The sequence below is a fragment of the Vidua chalybeata genome, chromosome 3 (genome assembly GCF_026979565.1).
Source record: "Vidua chalybeata isolate OUT-0048 chromosome 3, bVidCha1 merged haplotype, whole genome shotgun sequence".
Classification (NCBI taxonomy): Eukaryota; Metazoa; Chordata; class Aves; order Passeriformes; family Viduidae; genus Vidua; species Vidua chalybeata.
This window is the reverse complement of record NC_071532.1, coordinates 12,556,484-12,569,241: the sequence shown is the minus strand read 5'-3', so window position 1 is coordinate 12,569,241 and position 12,758 is coordinate 12,556,484. Positions and strand designations below refer to the sequence as shown.

The following is a 12,758-nucleotide window of genomic DNA, read 5'->3' as shown; positions in this document are numbered from 1 at the left end:
AGTGTTGGGATCTCTTTGAGTTCTGTGAGCTTGTTCTCAAAACTAGGAGTGAATTCCCTCCCTATGATGCATGTTCAAGTAGCAGTCCTTAATTGCAGAAGACAAAACTGCTAGGCCTGGGCTAGGAAAAGGATGGAAGCTTAGGAAGCTGAGTTTAGAGGTGACTGACAATTTAATTAGTTCTGTGCAGTGCATAGGAAAGATTATAATTATTGCATAATTAAATACCGTATTATAAAATGATCTCACACATGCAAGCAGACTGCAAGGAGGCTACCTACACAGTTTTAATTCCAGAATCTTCTGATCATTGGTCACTTAACAGCAACTTGTCTTTGAATGTTGTTTTTTGTGTGCAGTCTCCTCTAGATTGCATATGTTGGATGTATTCTGAGTTTCCTCGGGGCAGGATAAGAAGTTGTTCTTGCTCAGAGCCTGAACATGACTTCCATGACATTTTCAGGACCTATCTCTTCTTGTCATGGGCAGTCTAGGACCTTGCCTGATGCAGAAAGTCCTTCTCTCACCCTAAACATTGCCAGCCTCAGTGATGTGGCTTGTGCCTTCTTTCAGACAAAATTAACTCCTTACTCCATATAAACCTCTTTGATTCTCATTCACACAATTATGTTTTTAGTCCCAATAGCACTTGCATGCTGAATAACTGTACAATATTGGAGAATACCAAATTGTGCTTTGCTTTTGGAAGCCAGAGTTACAATTTTACTGTCGTTCCAATGAACTTCCAAAGTCTTACTATAGGTAGAACCTCAGGCACTTCAGTATGGTAAAGGAGTAACACAAGGAAAGTTTGTATTATGAGCTACTATATTTCTCAGAGATGCCCCTTTGCTGGTACACGTCTGTGTGAACTTGTTCTTTCCTGTGTCTCTAACAGATAAATTACATAACTCTTTAAATGCTTTAGTATTGCAGGAGGAGAGTCAGAGTAACCAGATTATTGTTCAGTGTTCTACTATGGCTTTGACCAGTATTTCCTTTTATCTTCTCTTTTGAAGACATCGATGAATGCCTGACTCCAACTACCTGTCCAGACGCACAGTGCCTTAATGCCCCTGGCTCTTACCAGTGCATTCCTTGCAGAGTGGGGTTCAGAGGCTGGAATGGACAGTGCCATGGTATGTTTAGTACTCTTTGTCTCTCTGTTTGTGGTTCTTGTTCTGAGATGCTGTGTTTCATATTCAGTCAATGTTGCGACTTGATGACAGCACTGTGCCCTGGGTCGCCATTTCATTCAAGAATAACTGAAAATATGAGATTTTTGAAATTACTTTATGTTCTCAGACACAGTATATAAGAGGAAATCTTGTTTTACTGTAGATAAATGAGAACTGAATCTAGACTACAAATGATATAATTACAAAACAAAATTCTTGAAATAGAAAATATGGAACAGAAAGGGGATGTATTGTCAGTGAAGTACTAGTAGGTTGTTTGGAAATGGAAAGACGAGTGCTAATACATCAGTGTGACTCAGGCTTTTCAGTAGAATATGGGGCTTTGCTCATGGAGTACGTTAATTAGACTCCTTTATTTTCTGTACTTCTAGCAAAACATTAGCATATCCTAAAGTCCCTTGTCTAACTTTAGGTTAGGGGTTTAGGACAGATTTCGTACATTTTGCTTTTGTTGATTTGTTTGTAAATGTTAGATTTTTTTTTTTTTTCAAAATCAGTTTTGATTATTTGAAATAGAGGTGAGAAAGAGCACATTAATCCATTGTGCAAAAAGAAATAATCTTTTGCAGTTTTGGAGTGCCACTTTCTGGGACACTAGCAGAAACTTACATTTAGCATCAGTTGTGAAATATCTCCTATCTGTTGCGAATACTTCTGCCCACTCCATGTAACACGTGCCCTATAATATTTGTGATGGTTGGAATAACCGTGTTACCTAAACAGGTGTACAATAACCTACACTGAGGGTGTTTGCATTACTGTTGTAGGGCAGATTGTCAGTGTACTTCCATGGCTTATTTTGTAATGGCTCCCAGTGCTGTGATTTGTTCAGTTCACCAAGCAGTCCAAGAGCAGTGTTTGGTTGAAACAGCCCTGGTGTCTGGGATCTACTGTGCTCCAGCTGCAAGTGTGGTGCTGATCTAGGGATCAAGATTAGAGCCAAGTTGCAGTGAAGCCATGGTGTGGCTGTCAGAACCTCACCACCAGTTTTGCTGTAGAGATTACACTGTTTTCAACTACCTTATTTTCTGAAGTCATACTGTCTGAACAGATCTGCCATGTCATAGCTGAATATTTGATCTTGTCATTTGACTTACTGTGGAGGAATGTATTTCTCAAGTAATTTAATGAATTAGGAAGTTGTAACAAGCTACAAAATGTTTGCAACAAATTCATGGGTTTCTTTTTGCACAAATTGCTCCACATTGATTTTTGTTTCATTCCTACCCACCTGCCTGGATTCCTGATGCCCTTGCAAAGACCATGGCGTATGTACTCTGTTAAGAGTGCTCTTACTTAACTTCTTTTTTTTTTTTTTTTTTTTTTTTCCAAAATGTTGGCCTAATTTTGCCTTCTTTTCCAATATTAAGCTTCATTTCTGTACCTATTTATGAAAATAGTCTGGTTGAAAATTCCCTGGCATAATTTTCAGTTGTTTCATTCTTGCTAACCAGGTTAGTAGGAGGGAAATGAGAGAAGTCAAGTCAGTTCTTTGCTCAGAACTAAGTCATGTAAGGAATATGTCTTGGTTTAAAGTGATAACTTTTTTCCTTGTATTACTGCATGTAGCTTCCTTTTTTCCCTTTGTTTTATGAAATGTTCTAAGCCTAGACATTCTTACTCACTTCATTAGCAATGTGATCAGTCCATTTTTTGTTTATCCTAGGCTTACATCATGTTGGAAATGAGCCATATATATTTTAGAAAACATAATGCAGGCAATTTTTCTTTAATCTGTAGTTCTACAATATGGCACCATTTAAATACACCAAAAAGGAAAATATTTCCCATTATCTGTGAAGGATATTTAAATCCAGTGTTCCATAAATTTATTTGTTTTTCCTGTTAGTTTAGATCAATTGCAGCTCTTCTGGTTTTCCACAGTGCTGTTTTCAGTGTTTTTTTACCTCACTTCATTCCTCTGCCTGTACTTTATGACATAGAAAATCTAGTGTAACAATCCTACAGATGGATCTTTGATGCCATTTATATTGTAATCTTGCAGGATTAAAAGCCAGGAACATAGCCATTTCTGTTTCATTAAGCCAAGTCAATCAGTTCACTTCAAACTTGGGTAGACTATATTGAATTGGAGTTTAGGTGGGAATGTTCAATGTGTGTTGGAAGAAATGGAAAAGGACACCTGCAGAGCCTGCCTCCTCATTGTCTTGAAATTGTCACTGTCCCATGTCCCTGAGTGCATTTGTGTTGTACAGGGACTATTTGAAATAATTGGTTTTTAAGTTTACTTTCAAACACTGATTCATTTTTATTCCATTTTTCTCTCTGCACATTTTTGCATTCAAATAAATTCGTATATCATGATGTATCTAGAGCACACTTCTCTGTATTGATGAAAAAATTTAAGAAATAGGTTGACAAAACTTTCTAGATCACTTCATCCTTGTGGATATCACTGTGGTGGGTTTTGAAGCTGCATGGTTAACTATCAATATTCAAATTGTACAGTTTTAAGGATCCTGTTAGAAGATACCAAAACTAATACAAAGGTAACCAGAGCTAATCCAAATACCTCTAGCCCTACTGTATGGAGCACCAACAGAATCAGTTATAATTCTGGATTTCATCTCTAAAGATTTAAATTCTGTTCCTGGCTTTTCTGTTGGCTTTATGGGGAAGTTTCTTGATCTTTGAATCCCATGCAAAAATCAGATATAGTATTCCAGGTTTCTTTCTCAAGCAGCTTGGAGATGAAAATGAATCTGTAAGAAGCAGTTTTGTTGTTTGGTTGGAAATTTGTGTGCTTGAATTGGATTCTTTGTGTTTGAACAGATTCTTCAGTTAGAGCATCGGTCATGTACGCTGAGAGCAAAGATTGTGTTTTGTAGAGCAAGCACATTTTGCAACAGTAGTGAGCTGAGAAATAAGCCTTGGAGAAAGGAATAAGGAGTTAAACCTACTGAATGCCATAGCACAGCACGTGTGGATCTGTGCTGTCATCTCTCTGAGGATGTCACTTCTTCTTGGCCAGGCTGCAGCAGGGCATCTTATTTATAGATCTAGGGGCTCAAGTGAGGAACTGAGAGTTGTAGGTCACTGGGAATGTGGATGATAATGGTGATTTCGTTTGTGTCTGGGGGAAAGATGGCCTTTAACAAAGGCAGGTGGTACAGGAGCTTGTAAAGAGTCATGCCTCTAAATACATGTGAGGAAAATAGTTACTGCACGTATTTACAATAGCTAATAAGGGTTATGGTGATGATTTAAAGGTGTTGAATCTTCCAGCTCTCCCTGTGCTACAGCTGTCTAAATGGCTCAAGTGCATCAAATAATTAGCTGATGAGTTTTGTGTGCTTTTTTTATGCTGATGGGTTTTGTGTGCTTTGTGGTGGCAAAAGACAAGATAATTGGCAGTAATATGATTTCTGGCACATAAAAACAAAGAAAGGGTAGTTCTTTTCCTTCATCAGTGAAGATAAAAAAAATAGAGCATTTTTCCATAAAACAAGGACATGTGGTGACTACTGCAACCCCAAAATAAAGAAATAAAATTTGAAAACTAATTGTTTTTTTATTTGAAAACCACTGCTAGAGGAAGACCGGTAACTGTTATTTTAGAATACAGAACTAATTCTGGCTGGATTTATAGCAAAATATGTTTCTTATTTTATTTTTATGTTTGCTTTTTGCCTTGTTGATTTATACAAATTGCATTCAGAAGGAATTCTTGAAAATTACTGTTAAGTAGCAACACAGCAATTTTCATGTTGGCTAAAGAAAGTGACCCATCTAATTAATACCTTTCAGAGAAGGATGCAAGTAGATGTCTATGGGATAGCTTATAGGAAATAAAAGCTGCTTTCAAGACCTTCTAAAGAAAGGATGGTTTGTGACTAGGAAGAAAGATTTTGCACAATCCAGTTAAGTTCCTTGATGAGTATGTAGAGTAGCCTTACAAAGGGACCTGCATGAAGTGCTAAAATCCCATTGAAATAAATTCCTCAGGAATAATAATCATGCTTATGATATAATTTGAATATATTCCCAAGCTCAACAGTTAATTTATACCCCAGTTAATTTCTTTCACTTTCTATTCACAGATATAAATGAATGTCAGTATGGCAATCACTGTACAAATGGACGCTGTGAAAATACAGAGGGATCCTTCAGGTGTTTTTGTGCCCAGGGTTTCAAACTCTCTGCATCAAAGGATCAGTGTGAAGGTAAGAAAGAATATTATAAAAATTCATAAGGTTGCACTTACCTTTTAGATAATATTTTTCATCTTTTTTTTTTTTTAATCTTGCTTTTAAATGTACAACACTGATGCTAAAAACACAGAAATGTAAGAATGTATATTTCCATGTTATGGTTTCTGTGATCACATTGTAGATCTTGACATATGTTATAAAGCCAATCAAGAACATGTAGTAGTATTTGTATTACTAAACTGGAATTTTTGCAAAATCCATGGCATATCTGGCATTTCAGAGGTTTAAGGACAGTGGCTTTTGCTTTTCTTTCTATCTTTTTCTTTTCTACCATGTGGGTGAGCAGAATCAAAAAGCCTAGGCTACTCCCCTTTGGAACCCAGCAGTGTCAGTTACCACTGAGCAGTTAACCCTGCCTGCACTGGTGTCTCTGTATTTCCAGTAGTACACTGAGAGAGAGAGAGCTTGGTGGTATATTTCTAGGAACGGTTCCTGTACCTCCAAAGTGTCAGTTTCCCCATTTCTTCCACATCTAAAATTCCCATCAGGACTGCTCCAGTGGAACAAAATTAGGTCTAAAGTTAGAGTGAAGTAGTCTGACGGAGAACCTAGAGCATGTAGAGGAGGTATGAATATTCCTCTCCTTAACTAGAGGGTACTTGAAACTTTTCCCTAATGGTGAAAATCTGGGACAGTGTCTCCAGACTGTGGAAGTGCACAGAAACCTACATGTTTCTTGTCAGATGTTGGATTTCTTTCTTTTTCCTTTCCCTCAGCCTTCCCTAAGTGTCTCTGTACAGCACCAAACACTTTCAGACTTCTGAGTGCTAAAAATAATACAGTAAAACTAAATGATCGTTCATATAAATTTGTCAGGAAGTTTGAAACAAAACATCAGTGTAAGTTAAGTGTCTTGAGTGAGTTAAATGTGCTGTTCAGGACACACAGCAGACTGATCTTGGGGAAAATATGTAGACAAAATTTGACTGCTTCCTCTGAGCCTTTCATGGAAAAGAGCCCTTGCCAAGCTGAGCTGGCATGTGCAGACTGTTCTTCTTAAAGTGCACCCTTCTAAAGTAAGGACCCGTACACATGCCCAGCTGCTTCATGGAGCCCCACAGATTTCAGTGATCCTTAAATTCTAAACTTCTGTGGTTGCAAGGAACCGTTACTTAAGAGGTCAGACTGTACAGCCATAACACAGACCTGAAAAACCTCATTGAGTAACATTCTCCTGTTTGAATTGAAGTGTATTTCCAGAAAGACATTCAGCTGTGCCAAAATGCTAGAAATGACCAAGAACTCGCCATGTCAATTTAAATACTGCTTCTTAATATTTCACAAATAACAGAGAGAAAATAGGCTTCCTAGCTCAAACAAGGCATGTGCTATGTTCTGAATTCAAAGTGCCACTCGCCTCCAATATTTTGAGTTTTCCATAGAAAAATTTAAGTTTGATGTTCAAATCCATCTGTTAGCTCAGGCTGACCCCAGTTTACGAGAACTGAAGCACAGAGGGATTAGCAGTGTTGTGGAAGCAAAGAGACATTTCCACACTGTTAGATGATTAATACTGCTACAAGGCAAGAATTTTAAGGAGCCTTAACTTAATAGGGGATTAGCCTGTCAGTGTGTATCTGAAAACCACACCCTGTTAAAAGGTGGTGATCCTGCTGGAAAGTATTTTGTGGGTTTTGCTGATTCACTGGAGTGGCTGACGTGTTACCTCTGCCAGATACAACAGAAACAAAAGCAGCTCTCAGGCAGCATGTGTGTGTGTCTGTGTGTACCCAGTTGTGCATGAGGGATAAATTGTTGTTACAGGAGAGAATGTTGAACACAGTCATCTCAAGGAAAACACACGGTTTGCAGTTTCATATAATTTTATGCATTACATTGACTGACTGTATTTAATAAATACAAACAAGTTAAGCAGGTCTGGATATTGATACTGTGCTTTGCTGTTTTGTTCAGACTTGGTCTTTGTACCATTTGATGAGTATTTTCAGACGTGTAACAGTTTCACTGTCTCTGCTGCTGCAGATATTAACGAATGCCAGCAGCGGTCAGTCTGTACGAATGGACGCTGCAGGAACACAGAAGGATCTTTCAGATGTATCTGTAGCCAAGGCTACTCATTGTCATCTACTGGAGATCAGTGTGAAGGTAAGCTTAAGGACTTCAGCTACTGACTAATTTTTTTCAATAAGATCTTGATTATTTCAGCTATAGGAGTAAACTCTCAAGAGTGGAGTAGAAATATATGTTGCCTCTCTTTCTTTCTGTACACTGCCAACCATTTGTTCCCACCAACACAACCGCATATTTAATGGCTTCTTAGAAATAGTCCCTGTCATCTTTCCACATACAAAAAGATGGTGCTTCCAACAGTAAGATTGGATGACCAGTTGACATTATTACTGAGAACAAGTCAGCCTTTCCAAACCTTGTTGTTTAAGTTCTGACACAGAGACTCTGTATTACAAAAGCCAGTTTACACTATTCTCATGGGGGCCTGCTAGTTATAACTTCTTCTCCAGCTGGTTTTGGGAACCTGCAGCCAGCCACCACAATCACACATGTGCACTGGCAAGAGAAAGTATTTAGTAGATGACAAGTTCCAACAGGATCTACTGGAGCTCACAGCTTGCACTGTCTCAAAATGCAGTCTAGGTACTGAGCTTGCAAAAACAAAAGTAAGAAGTGGAAGATGTACAATACATGTAGTGAGAAATGTTGTGTTACAGAAAAAAGCCATTCTTTTATCTCTCAAGTAAAGCAATTTAATTGTCCAGTAATTGGCAAACTGATATTTTTTTCTAATGAAGCATTTCAAAGCTACTCCCTCTTCTCTGTTGCTGGCTATACCATCTGATGCACTACTCATGGTCACCTTGAGAATGTAAGATTACTTACTAGCAAGCTCCAGGAAAGATTCTACCTCAATTGCTTTCTTATTTCACACTAGCAGGGAGAAGTAGCTCTTTGTTAAGGTCTCACCGTACATGTGGCATTAGCTTATGAAAGCTTTTTGGTCTCTGGTGTGCTTTCTGTAAATGCTGATACCTTGCAAGATACAGCTTCTTACAGCTGTTCTACCAAATAGTGTTCTGCTGCTAGGTTATCCTCCACACAGCACTTGGAAGGCAGTTCTCACCTTCTCCCTCACAGCAATAGGTCAGGAATCCTCCTCTTCAAGTGATGCAGGCAGTTGCCCCTGGGCTAACCAAATGCTGTTTTCTCAAGACAGACTTGTAACAGACTTTATCATAACTGATTATATTGGATTGTCCACATTCCATGAGTGACAGCATCTCTTGAAGTTCTCATCAACAAAGAATAAGGATATCTTATAAAATCTCCTCAGCACACTGATACTCTTTGGTCCTGAGCTATTTGGAGAATATGTTAATGGAAGAACTTAACAGAGTCTTCTCATCATTCATGCTGAGTACCAGCATCTCTTGCATCAGCTTCAAGAAATGTGGGCTGATGATGCAATGCACTAGAAATTTGCGTCAAATAATTTTTCTCTCATCTGGCTTCAAGATCTTCACGAATTGCAACAGATGTGGAGATACTCTGTCAAGAATCAAAGAAAAATGTGGTGTAATGGATCACAGGTCTTTCTGCCTCCCAAAGACAGAACTGATAATATGGTATCGTTCCTGACAACTGCTCATCTGACTTGCTCTGAGTAGACTTCAGACGAGATTTCAAACTTCTCTTCAGACTGCTTTGGTGCATTTCAAACAGCCCAAGAAGTCATGGTAGCTGTTGCAGCTCTCCATCACCTGGCCTGTCAGGATAGGTCCATGCTTTATCTTTAACTCTTTCTTGATCCTGCTCAAAGGCAGTTTTCAAGACAAAATATTTTCAGATATTTTCAAGGCAAAAGAAGAGGGATTGTATCAAAAAAGGAAAAAGGGTAAAACCATTCCCTTACCCCAGGATCTTTGTCTAATTTAAAAGTCTGTAACCAAATTTACAGCTTCTCCACCCAGTGACAGAGTGGTTAATTTCTGTAGCCACGTTTTGTTCACTGAAGACTTCTGTAAATATTGCAAGTCCTGCAAAAAAAATTAATCTCTTGAAGTGGAAGAAGTTCTTCTGTGCTTTCATTATATCCCTTCAAAATTTTCTGAAGTACAGGATATTATAGACTGCTTTTTGTTCCTTGGAAACTAAAGAGAAAATCACCTTAAGAAGACATCCAGTGTTTCTCCACATAATGGCCTCTGATTTTTGGATTAGCCTATTTACATGAATGTTTTATAACACTTCACAGAGTAAGCAGACAAAAACTGTGAGCATAGCACAGCACAATTGTCTGGAAAGAACAAAGTGGTTCAAATATTCTCCAGTTTCTCAAAGAGCCAGGTATGGACATTTGTCACATCAGAGGATACCAAAAAAATGTATGATGCTGTAAAACAAATGTGATTAGCAAACCACTTGCAAGAAACGTGTTTGTTTAATTAGGTTTTCTTCTGGTGCAGACATTTTCTTAAAGATATTGCATGCAAGAAGCATTTTGCTGGTATGATAATTATAACTTCTGAAAACTTCTAGGGGTATTGGAGAATTCAGCAGAATTATGCTGTGCTCATTTTCAGCTGTGCTTTTTGCAACTCCCCGGCTGAAGTTTTTGTCTGGAAGCCCTCGTGCAGTGTTTTACTTGTGTAAGAATAGAAGTTATTTGCAAATAACTTGCATACATCAATGTATATGAGTATACATGTATATCTTCAAGATACACACCCACACGCACCTTTATCTTCTGCCTTAATCTGTCATTCAGCGTCTTGTTCTTGAAGTGAAGTGACATTGAGACTTTCTCTTGTTGTTGCCCTGAATAAGAGAGAACATGAAGTGTGAGGGCACTTGTGAGGCCTTGTCTTAACCAACAGGGAGTGGGAATATGTGCCAGCAGGACTTAAGTACAGACTGTACATCTCAAAGAACCTGCATTACTGGAAGGAAGTCTGAAGCATATGTGTCCAGTGGTCTTCTAGAACTTTCAGAGATTTTGCTATCCAAAATGTTCAAAACATGCATGTGTAAAGGGTGGTGAAAAGCATTGAATGCCTCAAGCATGAGTTACTGCCTCTGATTTTTCTGGGGATTCTCATGCAGCACTCACAGGGTCTGTAAAGAGTTGCATCAGAGAGAGAGAGATTCGCATCCTATATGGAAAATAATGCATTTTTACTGAATTTGGCAGAAGACATCTTCTTGTTGTGAGACTTGGCATTAACTTAACACAAGGGAGTCATTAATTTTTCTCATGCTCCTAGTCAAAATTAATTGCTTTTTAAATAAGCCACAACTTATTTCATAGTTGAAAATGGTTATAAAACATGTGGTTATCTAAAGGTCACAACTTTGTCAACATTAAGCGCAATTTTATCTTCAATAGTATTCATTTGTGTAAGAAAGCTATCCCTATTTCTTACTTTTATTAAATAGAATAAATGCCAAGGAGAATGATATAGCGTGGGCTTCCAAAGATAAATGTAGAAATGAGGTCATGTCCTCTTTTTAATTACAATTGTTATTCATTCCTGCAGCAAAGGAAAAAGTTACAATTCTAATCAGCTAAAATCCACATTTAAAAAATCAGAATAATCAAAGGTACTGGGAAAAGTCTTTGATTACTGTTTTTCAAAGCTATTATCAAAGCAATAGACTGGGTAGATTATTAGGTAGGGCTCTGTGGAGGCTGAGGGAAGTTGCTTATGAGACAGTTTTTTAAATTCAACCTCTCACTTTCTGTTTGCTTTTAAAACTTAGAGGCACAGGCACCAAATACCTTGTGATCTTTAGCTGCAGTGAAACCAAAACTGTATAATATCACTGGAATGTCGGCACTTGCTGACTTAATCCTGTGCCCATAGTAGCTGTACTCTGTTTCCTCCACTGGGCTGCCTTTAAGCCCTATGAAAGACAACTGGAAGAAAAGACTTTAGGTGGAGACAATGCTAGTCTCCTGTTCTTGAAATGTTTTATTATCTTGTGTCTAGTTTGTATCCTGAAACTTTCCCTGCTGTGTGTCAGCCATTTATCCCATGGATATCCAGACACTAGGGCAGAATGTACAGGGCTGTACATTCTGAATGAACATGGTGTATAGGCAGCTGGGAAACAAGATTCTGTGTGCCAGGACTCTGCAACTGGATTTATGGCTGGGGTGCAGCACTGTGCAAAAGCAGCCATTCAGCTGCATGACCCAGCTGCTAGAAGCCTGTGAAATGGCTGTGTTGCATCTCATGAACTGCATGAAAAGCCACCCATTAGCACAGCAGTGCCCACGGTGTGGTCCCTGTCCCACGTGGCTGTTGTGTGAGCAGTCTCCCCAGGCACATCCCGTCTGGTGTGACACACCAGCTGTGCTTGGGCTCGCCCGCTCTCAGGGGGATGCCTGAGTCAGGTCACTTCCAGCTCAGGGATTTCTGTGTGGAGGTTTAAACATGTCCAAAGAAGACTATTTTAAATTTGCATTTGAAGGTATTTTTTGTGTCTGTCTTCTGAATGTGCAGCTGCTTGGATTTCTTTTTAACTGCATTACTGCATGTTATGATGTGCTTTTGTGAAAGATGCAGATGAGTTATATTTGCTAGGAATAAATTACATACAAACTCAAGTTTCAAAGCCCTCTAGAAATATGAGAAGTTTGATGACATGATGAAAGGAAAATAACAAAGAATCCTAGAGCGTAGTAAACTTGATTTCCATGTATGCACACAGTTGCTTCAAGTTAAGTTGAAACTATTAAAAGTTTCATCAGTTTTTACATCATCTAATAATTTGCTTGCCTTTTTATTTCAGATGTTGATGAATGCCTTCAAGACAGCAATGTTTGCCTAAGAGGAAGCTGCATAAATACTGAAGGGTCTTACAAATGCACTTGTCCGGATGGTTTCCAGCAGATAGCGAATAGGGGATGTCAAGGTATGGAATAGGTGTAAAAAAGCCCTGGATCATTATTATAAATGTGCAGGCTTGTAAGTGTAACTTGTGATAGTCACAGATCATGCTAAGGAAGAGAAACTCATTTATCATTTGTAGTACTTTCTTACTCTTCTTATTTTCTATTATCATTCATTCTATTCTCTCTGTAAATATATGCTGAGAAATTACTTCAAGAGGCTGAAGTCTCAGCCTTCATAACTTGAAAGAGAATCTGTGTTAGAACTAACAGAGATACAGTGCTGCTTTTTTCCCCAAAAAAAAAAAACATTTATTTTGACAGAACTTTCTATGTATTGTGAATCAGAGATGTAACAAGAGCTGCATTGTTAGGATCAAGTCACATTAAATATCACCTCTTTAAAAAACTTGCAGTACTTTGTGGAGGATGGGTGGGGAGGAAGAGAATATGTTATCT

At 38.4% G+C, this 12,758-nt stretch overlaps 1 protein-coding gene across 8 annotated transcripts in view; it reads left to right on the top strand.

The window, feature by feature from the left end:
* Positions 1-12,758, top strand: part of LTBP1 (latent transforming growth factor beta binding protein 1) — a 184,395-nt gene that overhangs the window by 127,693 nt on the left and 43,944 nt on the right. For all 8 annotated transcript variants that reach the window (XM_053938697.1, XM_053938699.1, XM_053938701.1 and 5 more), the window contains 4 exons: positions 1,020-1,139; positions 5,261-5,383; positions 7,415-7,537; positions 12,200-12,322. In XM_053938697.1, the coding sequence (XP_053794672.1) occupies positions 1,020-1,139; positions 5,261-5,383; positions 7,415-7,537; positions 12,200-12,322 (489 nt within the window). The remainder of the gene's footprint in view (positions 1-1,019; positions 1,140-5,260; positions 5,384-7,414; positions 7,538-12,199; positions 12,323-12,758) is intronic.